This window comes from Electrophorus electricus, chromosome 22 (assembly GCF_013358815.1).
Source record: "Electrophorus electricus isolate fEleEle1 chromosome 22, fEleEle1.pri, whole genome shotgun sequence".
NCBI classification, from domain to species: domain Eukaryota; kingdom Metazoa; phylum Chordata; class Actinopteri; order Gymnotiformes; family Gymnotidae; genus Electrophorus; species Electrophorus electricus.
Window position 1 is genome coordinate 11,246,354 of NC_049556.1, and position 15,000 is coordinate 11,261,353.

The 15,000-nt window shown below is 46.5% G+C and overlaps 1 protein-coding gene across 3 annotated transcripts in view; it reads left to right on the forward strand.

Annotated features, from left to right (window-relative positions):
• The window catches only part of plxna1a (plexin A1a), a 155,053-nt gene that overhangs the window by 80,867 nt on the left and 59,186 nt on the right, over nucleotides 1-15,000 (forward strand). For all 3 annotated transcript variants that reach the window (XM_035521223.1, XM_035521222.1, XM_035521224.1), the window contains exon 9: nucleotides 2,230-2,344. In XM_035521223.1, coding sequence (XP_035377116.1) covers nucleotides 2,230-2,344 — 115 coding nt within the window. The remainder of the gene's footprint in view (nucleotides 1-2,229; nucleotides 2,345-15,000) is intronic.

The following is a 15,000-nucleotide window of genomic DNA, read 5'->3' on the forward strand; positions in this document are numbered from 1 at the left end:
CGTGTGTGTGTGTGTGTGTGTGTGTGTGTGTGTGAGCACGTGTGTGTGTGTGTGAGCACGTGTGTGTGTGTGTGTGTGTGTGTGTGTGTGTGTGTGTGTGTGTGTGTGTGTGTGTGTGTGTGTGTGTGTACAGTTATCTTCTGTGCCATAAGGATCATCTAAGGTTAGAGAGTACTGCACACTGCTTGACTGCTCAGCCTGATCAGGGCCCTGACATCACTATCACACTGAGAGGGAGGAGAACAAACGAGTGTTGGCACCGCCCTCGCCGTGGGGCGTGGCGTGAAGACCCCATTGCCACCCCCCTTCCCCCTCCTCTTTTGTTTCAGTATTCTTGAAATTGCAAAAACGTGTCCTGAATTAGGGGATCAGGATGTGAGAATGAATAATGAGCTGCGTGACATTCCTGCCCCGGTACTGAGGGGCGTGTGAGAAAAGAAGGTGCACGTCTACATGTTTGAGTTCAGAGAGCGCGGGAAGCAACGTTTGTATTTCTGGCAGTGCGACGCGCTAAAGGATGGTTTTGCTGCTGTCTATGTTTTGCGCCTTTCTCTCTCTCTCTCTCTCTCTCTCTCTCTCTCTCTCTCTCTCTCCCTCTCTCTCTCTCTCTCTCTCTCTCTCTCTCTCTCTCTCTCTCTCTCTCTCTCTCTCTCCCTCTCCCTCTCCCTCTCCCTCTCCCTCTCCCTCTCCCTCTCCCTCTCTCTCTCTCTCTCTCTCTCTCTCTCTCTCTCTCTCTCTCTTTCTCTGCTGTATGTTCTATTGCCCGGCCCTGTAATCCACACTACACATCCAGTACTGTGGAAAAGTGCAGGATGTGCAGAAAGCCTTATCTTGTACCGGTAGTGAATCTGAGTGCCAGCCGCTGAGTGTTTCGCTCGGACGGGTCAGCAGGTGAGGGGCGGAGCCTGCTCCTTCCTGACTGGCGCCTTTCTCCCTGGAAGTCGTCTCGCGCTCCGACCCGAGAGTGCTGGACTTCTCGCGAGAATTTAGGCTACAGGCATGTTCGGAAACGTACTTGTAAACTTTTTTGGTGGGATCTTTGGGTAAATGAAATGATTCCTGTGCATGTCATAACATTTTGTCACTTATTTGCATTAACACAATACAGACATGTGCATCCACGCAGCTAGGGGGCCGGTATGGAAGGTTCGTCTCTTTTTAAGCACTAATTGCATTCTAATGTGTGCCTTAAATACTCTGATTGAACCAACTCTCTGGTGTATTCAGTCCTAATGAGTGTGTCTGGCCATGGGAATTATGCCATGCCTCTGGGCGCGGTGGCCCGGTGTGCTTGTGTACTGCTGTCCTGTTTTCTGCGGGTGGTGTGAGCGCGACATCACGGAAACGGGCTTGGGACCTGCCGGAGCCTTTGGCATCGCAACCCGGAATGTCTCGCTGCGCGTGCATGGGTCAAGCCGACCGTTTCCGCGCGTGACGCATGCAGATGATTCGGAGTATCGATATTGGTGCATGCAAACAAACACATTGAATGCACCAGCTTCGTGTGTGAGTGGGTGTGAGTGGGTGTGTGTGTGTGAGTGGGTGTGTGTGTGTGAGTGGGTGGGTGTGCGTGAGTGGGTGGGTGTGCGTGTGTGGGTGGGTGCGTGTGTTGAGTGTGTGTGTGCGTGTGTTGAGTGCGTGTGTTGTGTGTGCGTGTGTTGAGTGGGTGGGTGCGTGTGTTGAGTCTGGGTGCTCACGAGTGGGTGCGCGCGCGTGTGTGTGTGCACGCGAGTGCGTGCGGGTGGGTGGATGCGCGTGTGGGTGTGTGGGTGGGTGGGTGCGCGTGTGGGTGTGTGTGAGTGTGCGTGCGCGGTTGTGAGTGTGTGTGTGTGTGCGGTTGTGAGGGTGTGTGTGTGAGGGTGTGTGCGGTTGTGAGGGTGTGTGTGTGCGGTTGTGAGGGTGTGAGTGTGTGCGCGGTTGTGAGTGTGTGCGCGGTTGTGAGTGTGTATGAGGTTGTGTGTGTGTGTGCGTGCCTTTCTTGTCTTCTTTCGTAGTTTCTCTTGCATCTCATTATCGTCTTGACTTGCTTTCATCTCTTATTTAGCAGCGCGCTGGTCTTGTCTCTTTGTCGGACACGTCTTTGATCTCCTCCTGTCCTCTCCTCCACATCTCCCCTAACGTGGGAGGCGCTGGGAGAGAGGAGGAGACTGGAACTCCCGAAGGTCTCCTCGTCAGCTCTTGACATTTGTATAGTGAGGACACCCTGTCTGTCTCTGACTTTCTCCACAGATGTCTCTCCTGTGTGAATGGCTCCTTCCCCTGCCACTGGTGCAAATACCGACACATGTGCACCCACAACGCCAACGAGTGCTCCTTCCAGGAGGGCCGCGTCAACGTGTCGGAGGTGAGACGCAGCACACGCTTCCTCTGGTGTTTAGTATGACATACATGGGAACACGGGTGCACACACACACACACACACACTCTTTGTAATGCCCTGCAATATGTGTACGTGCAAGGGTGTTCATACATTTAAAAAAAAATTCAAGTTTTTACAGATTTGTACACATACACACACACACACACACGCATGCATGCCCAGTACCACCCTCTTCGGACATGTATATGTGTGAGCATTCATTCATGAATACACATTTCATGTGTGCGCGCACACACACACACACACACAGTCATATCCCATTTTAAACCTCGCCACCCTGTTTGCTGCGCCTCAGCAGCTGTTATAAGGGGAGCAGGCTGGATTTGTGCACTTATAAGCACCACTGACTGAATGACTATGCAAATTGTATCGTGTTCTACATTTCCAAATGCTACATTTGCATAAAAACCAATATCAATCACATCTTTGCTTCTCACCCAGACTAGCACAGGAATGGCAAGCAATGCTGGGGTACAGGGCTTTATGATTACCTACCCCCACCTCACACACACGCGCACACACACACACACACACACAAAAACAAACACAAAAGCCAGTTGCAAATATGCCTGCATATATATGGGGAATATATAAGTACATAAGCACATCTGTATTCACGCTCTTTCACTTGTTTGAAAAGTCATATTGTTCTCGTTCTCTCTCACACACACACACACACACACACACACACACACCCCTCAATCAATCACAAGCTGAATCGTCTCAGGAGAGAACTTTAAATCTCCAACCATGTCAGGTTATCTGGGTTTTTTGGTGTGTGTATGCACATGCCTATGTGTGAGTGTGTGAGTGTGTGAGTGTGTGTGAGTGTGTATGTGTGAGTGTGTGTGAGTGTGAGTGTGTGTGAGTGTGAGTGTGTGTGAGTGTGTGTGTGTGAGTGTGTGTGAGTGTGCGAGTGTGTGTGTGTGCGTGAGTGTGTGTGTGTGTGTGTGCGTTTGTGCGTGTGTGTGTGCATGTACGTGCGCAGGCGCGTGTCTAGATGCCCTTATGTCCTCTCTCCCCATCACCTTCCTTCCGTTAGGGCTTTACATCGTGCCGTATTTGTGGTATTAATTGGTCATGAGCTGTACCATCTCAGTCCCATTATTAGGTGCCCTTTCTCCATGCTGAAGCCCATCCCGCCGTCCTGCTACATGTGCTCTTGGCGCTATTCCTTGAGGAAATGACATGGATTAAAGCTCCCTGTACTTCCTGTACAACGAGAGCACGCAATGTCTGTGAAGCAACTGTCTTCGTGTGATTGGAGCCTAATCGCGGTTGAGAGAGACCCATTACAGGGACAGTGAGGCATGCACGGAGTGTGTGTGTGTGTGTTCTGTCTGCATGCATTCACTGGAAGGCAGGAGCTAATGCAGAAGTGAACGACGGGTTTACTGCTAAAAGTGTGGGATTGTCAGGAGAAAATGAGGAGATCATTGCTTGAGTCTGGGTGTCTGGTACCGTCTTCGGGTTAAGTCTCTGTAATAAGCAGTGGTTGGAATGAGATTCTGAGATGTCTCCCCATCGCTCCCTAAATCTCTCTCCTGCTGTCTCACCCAACACTCCCTCACACCTCTTATTTCACTCGTATTGTCCTCTGTACTCGGCCTGACGTTATTTCTGCTTCCGCTGTCTTTTATGATTAATTGCGATGGTTGAATCGACGTGGAATCTTTTACCTTAAATTGTCTCGCACATACCAAGCCGGCCTTATGTAAGTGCAAAATAAAAACCTGTCCATCAGTGAATGCAATAAGCAACATTTGCAAATCAAATGTATATAAATCAACATTTGCCTGACAGCAGATAAACAGAGGAACACATTAAACCTGACCAGGCGGAAAATTGCTTGGGTGAGTTTTATTTGAGAAGTCCATGAGAAGAAATGAGAAGAAATAATCAAACACACAGTGCAGCTAATACATTTGTTCTACTATCCAGGGCCGTGTCCCACAGTCCAGGGCCGTGTCCCACAGTCCAGGGCCGTGTCCCACAGTCCAGGGCCGTGTCCCACAGTCCAGGGCCGTGTCCCACAGTCCAGGGCCGTGTCCCACTGTCCAGGGCAGCGTTCTACTATCCACGGTAGTTTTCCAATATCCAGGGCCATGTTCCACTATCCAGGGCAGCGTTCTACTATCCAGGGCGGTGTACCAGTATCCAGAATGGTGTTTTATTATCCAGGGCAGTGTTCCACTATGCAAGGCAATGTTCCATTATCCAGGACAGTGTCCCACTATGCAAGGCAATGTTCCATTATCCAGGACAGTGTCCCACTATCTTGGGCAGAACTCCACTATCCATGGCTGAGACTACTATTCTAGGCAATACTTGGCTAGAAATTCCCATTTGAAAAGTGTATCCCCCATGCTATTACCAGACACTTTTGTTTTTAACTTGAGGGATATACAGGAGTTTGACAGGTAGTTTTTCTTTCTCTTTTTTTGTTACTACACTACATTAAAAGGGTTGCTGAACTTTGAAGTTACCAAATCACAGCTTCAGGGAGAGGTATAAAGGTGCCAATTAGCAAAATGCATTGACTACAAAAGAATCCTGCCGGTGCTGACGTGGGTGCAGCCACACAGCCGTACGAGTGCTCCGATGCCCAGCTATTTGTTCATCTCGCATTGGCCGAGAGCACCTCCGCACCACTTACACACTGAGAGGATTCTGAATGTTCGCCTCACAGTGACATCTGCCTTGCACCCTAAAATGTTAATGACATCCATAGATCTCAAACCTGCACTGTTTATATGAGCTCGCTCTCTGCAAATGCAACAACATGGAGCAAGACCAAGGGGGGCTCGACAATCACAGACTTGGTTCTCTACGGGGTGGCGTGATTTTAATCTGCTCCCAGGTGGGATTTTAATCTGCTGTCATCTGTTTAGTGCATTCATGGCAACAATCCGAGAACATCCACGGGTGTCGGGAGCCAAAAAGGACGATATCCTTTGCCTGTGCTTTTGGCTTGATGGATCTGGGACTGTGTCCCCAAGGCTTTGTGCCGCACACATCTGGCTGCGTCGCTAAACCTACCTAGGACAGCAAGGTCAAAGGTGCTCCTGTGTTTATCAGAGGGGGTGCGAAGATGTGGCACTTCGTTTTATCCCCCAATCCCCCTGGTTGGATCCGGTCGTTCATAATCACGGATTATTGCGAGCCACTGGCATGCCGTGACCTCCCCAATCCTTTCCGGTGTATCCACATGACCCCTGGCCCCCTGAGCAAACACACGGGAAGCACAGTGGAGGACCACGGATAGGATTCCCAGAGTGGCGGAAAAAGGTCAGCTCGCACTTACGCATCATCATTTCGGGTTATTTCAACCCCTGTAACTGGAGACGTGACCTTCCTAAACACAAACAGCAAATTAAATTCCCACCAGCGAGTGCTACTATAGGGCTATTAAGGGTACGTATTACTCCCTGTCGGGTACTCCTCCGAGAACCCGATCGCTTTATCTGCAATAACTTGCCGCCAGCTGTATCCATGACTACATGGACACCGTAAACTTTTATCCAATTTTTTCGCAGAAGAAGTGGGCATTTGTATGCAAACCGTGACGTTATTGTGAAGTATACCTGTGACAAACCCTGGTTCACTTCTCAGGGGCAGTGGTAGCTCAGTGGTTAAGGTACTTGACTTGTAATCCACTGCCAAGTTGCCACTATTGGGCCCCTGAGCAAGACCCTTAACTCTCAGTTGATCAAGTTATGTCATAATTGTAAGTTGCTTTGGACAGAAGCATCAGATAAATGCCATGTAAAAGTAATGAGCTCAGCTGACTGTGTTCATGCAGGAGAACTGGGAGGTACACATGATAACTGAGTGGCCTGTACTTTAAAGAAAGGAGGAGTGACCGAGTGAAGGAGGTTTCTTGGATGAGGTGGAGAAATGATTTTCTGTTAAAGACTCCTCAGTCTGCAGAGCCTTGCAGCACATCACGAGTTGAGCCCTTCAAACGAGTAGGAACCCAGTACCTGCTTGGCCGGTTCCAGCCCAGCAATCCCGTGAAATCAGTTTTATGGTCATTTTAGGAAGCCGTGGATCTTCTCACGGATGCCCCTCCATACTTCCATGCCGTCACCTTTCCAGGGAAGGTACTGAGGGCAAAGATGTTGGAAGACCTCCAGTATGTGGGAATATTTAAGTTATTGATTAAGAGGAAAAATGAGGAACACTTTACTTCAGAGGGCTGTTTGTGACGGGACATGACACCTACATAAGCTCATGACAACTGACAGTCATTTAGAAAAGGCCGTTTTCAACCGGTGTGGGCCAACTTAAAGGTCGTTTTTGAGGATAAAAAATACCTATGCCAAGTGACAGACAACGTCGGCCTAAAGTTATTTTACCTTCCTGTTGTTGGAATGACAGTTGTCTACACGACGAGTGGGTTTATAGCTTATCATGTGTGTGCGTGTCAGTGATGTAATGCTAATGAGGTGACATAGATTACCAAGGCTAGTTGTAAAAGTGCAGTTTTACACCTTTAATAATGCTCTACTGTTACTCTTATGCTTTGTGGTATGATGGACATGAACAACTTACATTATAACAGCACTGTATAGTGAAGGCTTTCATTCTGTCAGCCATGGCACTGTAATGACAGAGATGTGACTATATTTTTCCAGCTCTTATGAAAGTTTGCTTTATGTTTTAGCTTATTAAGATCTCTGTGAGTACTTATGACAGCGCCATGACATTCTCATGAGGTCAGAAATGTGCATAATGCTGTCAGCTTTCAATATTTACCAGTGTGTTACAGAGTAGCATTAACCATGAGTGCAGAACAGGGGTTTTCAGTGCTCACCTTTGTTCAATCTTCAAATGACACCTGCTTGTTTATGTAATATTAGTTGTATGTTTACATTTATGGCATTTAGCTGACGCTTTTACCCAAAGTGACTTACAAATATGACTGAGTACAACTTGAGCAATTGAGGGTTAAAGGCCTTACTCAGGAGCCCAACAGTGGCGGTGGCAGGGATTGAACTGGCAACCTTGCAATTACTAGTCGGGTATTGTAACCACTGAGCTACCCTTACCGAACTCAAAATTGCTTTTATTTTGTCTCTTGTCCCGCCCCACCTCTCAGTCTGTTTTGAACTTCAGCGATGAACATGCTGCCCAATATTCGTTTTTGTTTTTAAGCCTTTAGGACGGTGTTGTTTTGACAGTGAGTGTTCGGAAACACCAATGGGAGTATAAAGACTGTAGGGGGTATTTAGGCTGCCCCTACAACCAAGTCAAGAATCCAAATGTCCAAAAAGCCACTGATCCAGATCTTATCTCCCCCTCCACACTAAAGCAGCACAGTTGCAGAACAACTGTCCAGTGTTTCCAGACATAATTCCGAATCTGTGCACCATTCTTACTTGCTTCAAGATCTCAACAATCGCTGCAGTATGTGTGAAATCGAACATTACAGTTCTGACTGCAGACCGGTTGTTTTAACTGTAATAAGAAGCACTGAGCATCTCATTTTGGCAAACCTCAAATGGCAGGCCACAAAAGACATTCCTGACCTCATGCCGTTTTCCTGGAGAGACTGCAGGTCAGTAAGTGACGTAGTAAAGCTTTACTTTGAACTTTGAACTTTTATCTCCAGACATCTCGGCACGTCTGTGTGACTGGTTTGGTCACAAGGTCCTGGGCATCTTCAGAACATGTATGAGCACAGACATGAGGAAATAACCACAATCTTGTCTTCTACTTATTTTGAACGGACCTTCACAACCAAAGCAGCAGCTTTGTTCCTGGATCCTGGGTGCCGTCCCATCACAGAAGGGTCAAAGGAGTAGGATAAGAACATCGCTTGGTTCATAAAGAAGGCATTGGAGGCCATTCTTCCTGTGACCAGTGAAGAAAATTCAACCCTCCACATGAAATACTGTTCCAGTTCTACATCTATTTGAGTTTGTCCTGACTTTATCCATAACTGACTGGTTTGAAGTTGCAGCTGTTCATTCCAAAGGTGAACTCGGCCCAATATGAGTCTGGACTAAGGACACTGCAGTCTGGTCATGATTTATTTCAAAACCTTCTGCAAAATCTGCATTAAGGAATATTAAGACTATTTTGTCCAGCTATTTGAGAAGCTCTGGGACTCTAAATGTGGATAAATTTCTCCTTCCTTCATCCCACAACAAAGTAGAGCTTGTGTTTTTCCAAGAGTGGTTCAGTATTCCACTATACACCATTTAGGCCCTGTGTAAGAGCTGTGCTGTAGTTATTTAACACTCCAAAGAGCTCTCCTAGGTCCTACTGCTTTGAGTTCTCTATATTCCTTTACCTAGAAGCACCATACTGTCCGTGGCTACAAACATGTACTTGCCCTCATGTTTCGGATCTTTGTAGTAAGTGTCCATATTTTCTGTTTATACCATTACCATCATACCGGAAGCTTCTTTGTGTAAAGTTCTTTGCATACATGCCTTTTTGTTGTAGCTGTGGTTGTGATTGTTGCTTTCTGAAGTTGCAGTTATCCAGTTGCGTTTTTTTTTTTAAACCTCTGCAAGGTGCTTTGTGATGAGTATGTTTCTGCTGAAAGCAGGTAGAACTGTTCTTTTCCTTCTCAGAAGCTTTTCAAACTGTAAGACAATTGTGTGGCACTGATGTTTTGCAAATTGACCTGCAAAGGCGGCTTCGTGAAACTCCCTCACCATGACCTGCCGTTGAAGCCTATGCTGAAATGGTTTGTTCCTTACTGGGCACCCCCCCACCCACCCACCCCCAAACCCTCACTGGCAGCTAAAGAAAATGGGCAGAACTGCCAACACAGTACCCAGTCAGCACGACGAGCGGAGTTTGTTTGAAGGCCGCTGAAACTGAGGGTTTTCCTCAACATTCTTCTCAGCACACAAGCCTCATTAGCAAGGAGGGTCCTGGGAGACCAATGAGGCCTTTGATGAATAAGTTATGAGCTGATATATCACCAAGGAAACTCCTCCAGATTCTCAGGAGACTCGCCCGGTTCAGTGGTGCACTGCTTTGCGATTTCTCATCTAAACAAAGACACGTGTCACCTACATCAGCAGCAGGGTTGGCAGAGCCTCTCTGGGCTGTAGGCTCATTCCATCTCCATATACTTGCGCATACCGCTTAACCTTTGCACTGCGCTGTGTTTTTCATGTACTTTTTCTTCAGCGCCATCGTGAACAGGATCTTAAATGCTTTCTAAATGTTGCTTAAGAAAAGGTCAATTTAATTCTACATTTAAACACGACTTTAAATCTGTTTGGTTTAGGAGCAGTAGACCAAGACTTTGCACCCGGTGCGATGAATGCTTATTGGCAGATGCACAACTCAAAAAAAAAAAGAAAAAAAAGAAAGAAAAAAAAAGTGTGTTTTTATTGCCTCTTATTTGTCTTAGAATTAAGGATTACAAGGAGTTTTGCCTCCTACGTATTCACAGTCCTGTCATAGTTTCCTGACCCACTTTTGGCAACAGCCTGAAATACGGTTGCTAGACAGCTGACTACTCTTTTTGCTGTAAAACACGTATGGATGGCAGTAGTGAACCCTCTATCTCTCTCTGGTATCTCTGGCCAGCTCGTCTGATTTACCACACACCTCATCTGGCCGGCAGGTGTTTCTCTCTCGCGTTTCTTCACCCCACCCTCCCCGACACAAATCCCTGCTGAAAGTCTGGCGCATATAAATACCCTGGCATGTCCAAATCTCTCATCTGCTCATCTGAGGACCGCTGATGACAGCTCTGAACAGCAGGCGGCCGAGGAAAGCCCAGCGGAGGTCCAGGCTGTGAATCAGTCCCCCCTTTACTGGATCCAGGAGCTGGATTTCAGACCCTCTCGTCACAGCTCCCTCTGGATCTGACTTGTGCTACTTTCATGCAGTTTTTGGTGGTCTACATAGAACAACAACGGGTATCTGCTCTAATGTACTTTTGAATGAATTCGCAAAGACGGGGATCCACCATGCTGTGACGTCCACAGCTCGAGGGTCCACGGCTCCGACTCTGTGGTGCTGGCCCTTGAAGAGGCATCTGGCACTACCACAGATCTGAAGCTTTAATTATTCAGCAAGTATTAAATCGTAATTTTACGGACGCCTAAGCGGCCGTCTGCATGATGGAGGCCGAAGATGAATTTCACATTTAGAAGTCAAGGACATGGTGCAAGTGCTCGCAGAGAGTCTCGGGAGGTGACCAGGGAGTCTCGGTGAGTCTCGGGAGGTGTCCAGAGTCTAGGTGGGAGGACAATCCCACATTTCTTGTGCTGTTTTAAATCACTTCACCTGAGGGCCGTGTACACTGAGGAACAGATACAAGTGTTCTCTGTTTCCAGCTAGGCCTGATCAAAGGTCTTCATTTATTCTGGCAAACAGTTAAAGATATTTGACCTGTGAAGGTCAAATGCACAGCATCAGAAAGACTGCTGTAATGTCAACATGAGTGTCACATAGTTTCACATAGTGTCATGCGGTGTCACACGGTGTCATGCAGTGTCACATTGTATCATGTATTGCTGGTGATGCATTCTACCTTATCTTCCATTTTGACTGTTGTGTTCATTTTTAGTCTAACGTGGGTGGACATGTGAAATCCCTTTTGTGTTTAAGAGTCTCTTTAATCTGACGTCTGGGTTTCTTTCTGTAGTTTAACAACTCGTTTCCTCAGAGCCTCGTTTCCTCGGAGCCTGTTACTCTCCAGTCAACAATCTCCGGGCTGCCTAATTAGATGGCATCTCTGTTCTTCATCTGTTACTTCAACTAGATTTGCCAAAGAGATTATTTAAAAAAGGCAATATTGTAAAGGAGGAATTAACGTTTGCTTGTGTGCTTAGCAGTAAAGTGGAGAAAAAAGCCCTGTATTAAGGTGTAATGGCACACTCAAGATCACGCGCATGGAAAAACAACATCTGCGCATTTAATTTCATGACCCCTGAGGTTAACTGATTGTTTCTTGCACACCTATTTCACTGAAACGATACCAGAGCAGAAGTGATGGAAATAAAATCAGATTGTGACCACTAAGGCGGTCTGGGCATAGTTCCATCCTGTAAGATAACTGGAGCCCAGATAAAGGATGGTGCCGTGCAATAAAGGAGGCTCTGCGGCCATTTTGAATTCTATATTGGCGTTTGGTGTGCCTTCTCGACATTGTGTTTTCGGCCCCAGATCTAATGATATGTGCCTCTCGCTCCCTGACCTGACAGCGTATTGTACTTTATGCGAGTTGGCAGAGAGGCACTTTTGTGACTGCAGCAGATCTCTAGGTGAGATCATACGCAAGCCTCTGACTCTCTAGGGAGATGAATTCATCATCTCAGGCCCCTTTCTCTTGGTCCCATTCTCTCCTGGAGCGCGGCCTGTGATCCATCTGGGTCCTGCTCCCCCAGAACGTGCCGCTTCAGTGGGCTGCCTCGCTAATCCGTGAGGCCTCTCCCAAGGCGCCTCCCATCCGTGTCGACCTCTGGCTGTCACTCAGGGGAATGGCTATCCATCAAAGTTCTCCAGTCGCGTGTGACGGATGCATCAACCCTGCGTTGCCATGGGGACATTGAGAAGGTGGACCTGAAGCACAGCAACGCTGGCATTGACGTAACCCCCAACATACAAGTGTATAGATATATAAAGAACATTCCAGGGAGTAACTGAAGTGTATCTTGGTGCTATAGTTAAAGAAGTAGAGGTAATAAAATGCACAGATAGTGCACAAAGTTTCCAGAGAGGTTTCTGGTTTCGGACGGAGGTCCGTCTTCGGCTGCGTAAGTTCACCTGTTGAAATTCGCACAACTCCGCTGATGTTACTCGTTCTGTCCAGCGTAATCTCAGTAGACTGAGATTAAAGGTCCTCATATGATGAGGATTAAAAGAGGCCATTTTAGCTGCTCTGAGCGTATGCAGAAGTACCGTGCAGACTAAACCTGTAGCTCACTGCAGTGACATTTCATCTTACTGTTACACAACAACGTTACTGGTGTGGGAAGACTGATTGGGTTTGACAGACTGATGTCTGTTCTACTCTAACAATATTCATAAATCACTTCATATAGCAGTAGGCTACTCTAATACTGATGACATTGTTTGCCATTTGTGCTTGGACACACCAGCTAACTAAGTAACTAGAATGTCTAATATGAGAAGTCTGTTGGGAACTGTTAAAGAACCACTGAAAGAACACAGTATTTACTAGGGAGCTCTGACTGGGGTTTGGGGCCAAGCATTGGAGTCAGAAACAGTTTGCACGGATCTCTCATCACTTATAATTAAGAGCTGATAATAGATCATTATTTGACAATAATGTATAATGTAATTGATTGAAGGCAACATGTGCAACATATTCCTCTATACTCATTATTATTAGTTTGTGTAGTTTGGTACCAGCTAAAGAGCTGTTTAACAAATATTTAAGCCTCCCTGAAAAGACATATCCAAATACTTCATACAGCAGTCCTCAACCCAACCTTTACCTGTTTTAAAAACCTGCCATGGCTACCGTTCTGTACCATAGCCCATTTCTTAAGCATCGACAGCGTATTTTCCTTTAGAAATACAAGCATCTTGGAAGACAGCCTGTTCCTCTTCTCCTCAAAAACATTTCGCCAATGTGCTGAAAAGCTGCACGCTCTTTACACTGTCGGGGTGGGCTCGCGCTGCTTCTGCGCGTGCGGGGAAGCGGCTTTTATTTACCCTGCCAGAAAGCACGCGGCTGTCTTCAAGACTCCTTACTGTCGCCGCTACTGGGTCCCCGACTGGCAGCTGAGCGACGGACAGCCGACTTGCTGAACTCACTTTATTGACTTCGTCTTGGCTTGCTTCTCACATTCGCAGTATCCATTGGCACGACGAATTCTCACATATATCCTGAGGTTGGTGGTATGAAAATGTCACTGTTGTGTTCCACCATGGGGGGATTTCTACGGCACAGACTGCATTTAATGCTTCATCTATTGTCTTTTCCCCCCCCAACACCTCGTACAACTGCCAGAGCACCGGAGCCATTTTAGCACGCTTCTTTTCTTCCACACAGAGTAATGACGCACGTATTTTGCGTCATCTGATCGGCTTTATGATCAGCGAGCTCCGATCGACCAATTTATAATGAATATTGTCCATAATGATCAGCGGCCAATCAATCAGAGCATCCGTAGTATACTGTAGTATACCATATACCCTAGAATACCATGTCGTATCAGAAATATGCACTTTCCTAAAATGTATTCAGGAGACAAAAGTGAGCGTCACCAATGACACTGTTGTGTCATTTAACTAACGTTAATGACTTAAACTCGCAACGCAAACCGTGGGAAGAACTTGACTTTGAAAAGTGCTGGAGATGAGATCGAGTAGTCCGCTCAGCTGCCCCTCACATGCGCGTTCCCATTAAGAAACCAAGTCCTCGCGCACACGCGCGCTCACTGAACAGAAATGCGTACTGGGACTGAAAGGACGTTTGTCAAGCATATCAGTGTTGACCAAAACGAGACTTGTCAGCGGGATTTGTTAAAATATGTTTGTAGTACAATTGCTTCGTGTTTATTTTGATTTCTTTTTAAATTGCGCACGAAACATTTATTTATTGTGATGGAAAAGTTATGACGGAGCTCACGTGTAATTGGTCACGTAATATTAGAGGCGTGGGCTGACCAAATACGCTTTTCCACATGGTCCTAGTGCTGTTTCACAGCCCGTTTGACCAGGTATCTGCAGCAATTCATTATACAAAAGATTTCCAGTATCCACTTTGTGTGGACAGAATCAGGCATTTCAGAAAATGGTGCGGACATACCCCCATCCCCATCGTATATAACACCTATGACACAAATAGGTTCTTCGCATTTTCGCCCAAAGAGTGGTGGGGACATACCCCCATCCTTACTTCATATATGAGCCATGGGCAAAGATTACAAACAGATCAGCTTTGCAATCTCTTCACTTAGCGTTACCTCAAGCCATTAATTTTATTTTGTAGTACTACATGCACGCGCGCGCGCACACACACACACACACACACACACACACACACACACACACACACATACATTCCATGGACAAAACGTGCAGTACTCTCTTAGCATATTTCAGCGAGGAAGAGGAGAGACTGACCGAGGGGGCACCATACATGCCTTCCTACAGGAGCAACCATAGGGGCTGTGTTTAAGCAAGGCAGACAGTTGACTAGCAGATGCCCGTTGCCAGGCATCACACGGAGCAAAGCCAAAAACAACAAACAAAAACCCTCAACCTTATCTTCTCCCCCGCCAATGCTACCCATAAGAGTTTAGTCTCCAGACGATATTTGCATGTGGGTTTCTGCCTGATGCACGTCGAACATCTGGTCCTCGACTATCTACAGTTCAGTCTTGCACCAAAAGTCTTGTCTTTTTGAAAGTCGACCAAGTGGATCAATCATTTCTGTGATGTGCTGACGGTTTTTTTTTTTTGTTTTGTTTTTTGTAAATAATAAGTGCTACCAGGTTTCACATTTTAATTGAAGAAATATAAATGATTAAACTGTTTAGTAGTTTTCTTTCAAACTGAATCAGAACATCCAATAGAACCCTTCAAAACATATCGACTCCATATATAGGGGAAAGGAGCAGCCTAACTGAGTATGTATATGGACAGGGTTGGGCAGTAATGGAACACCT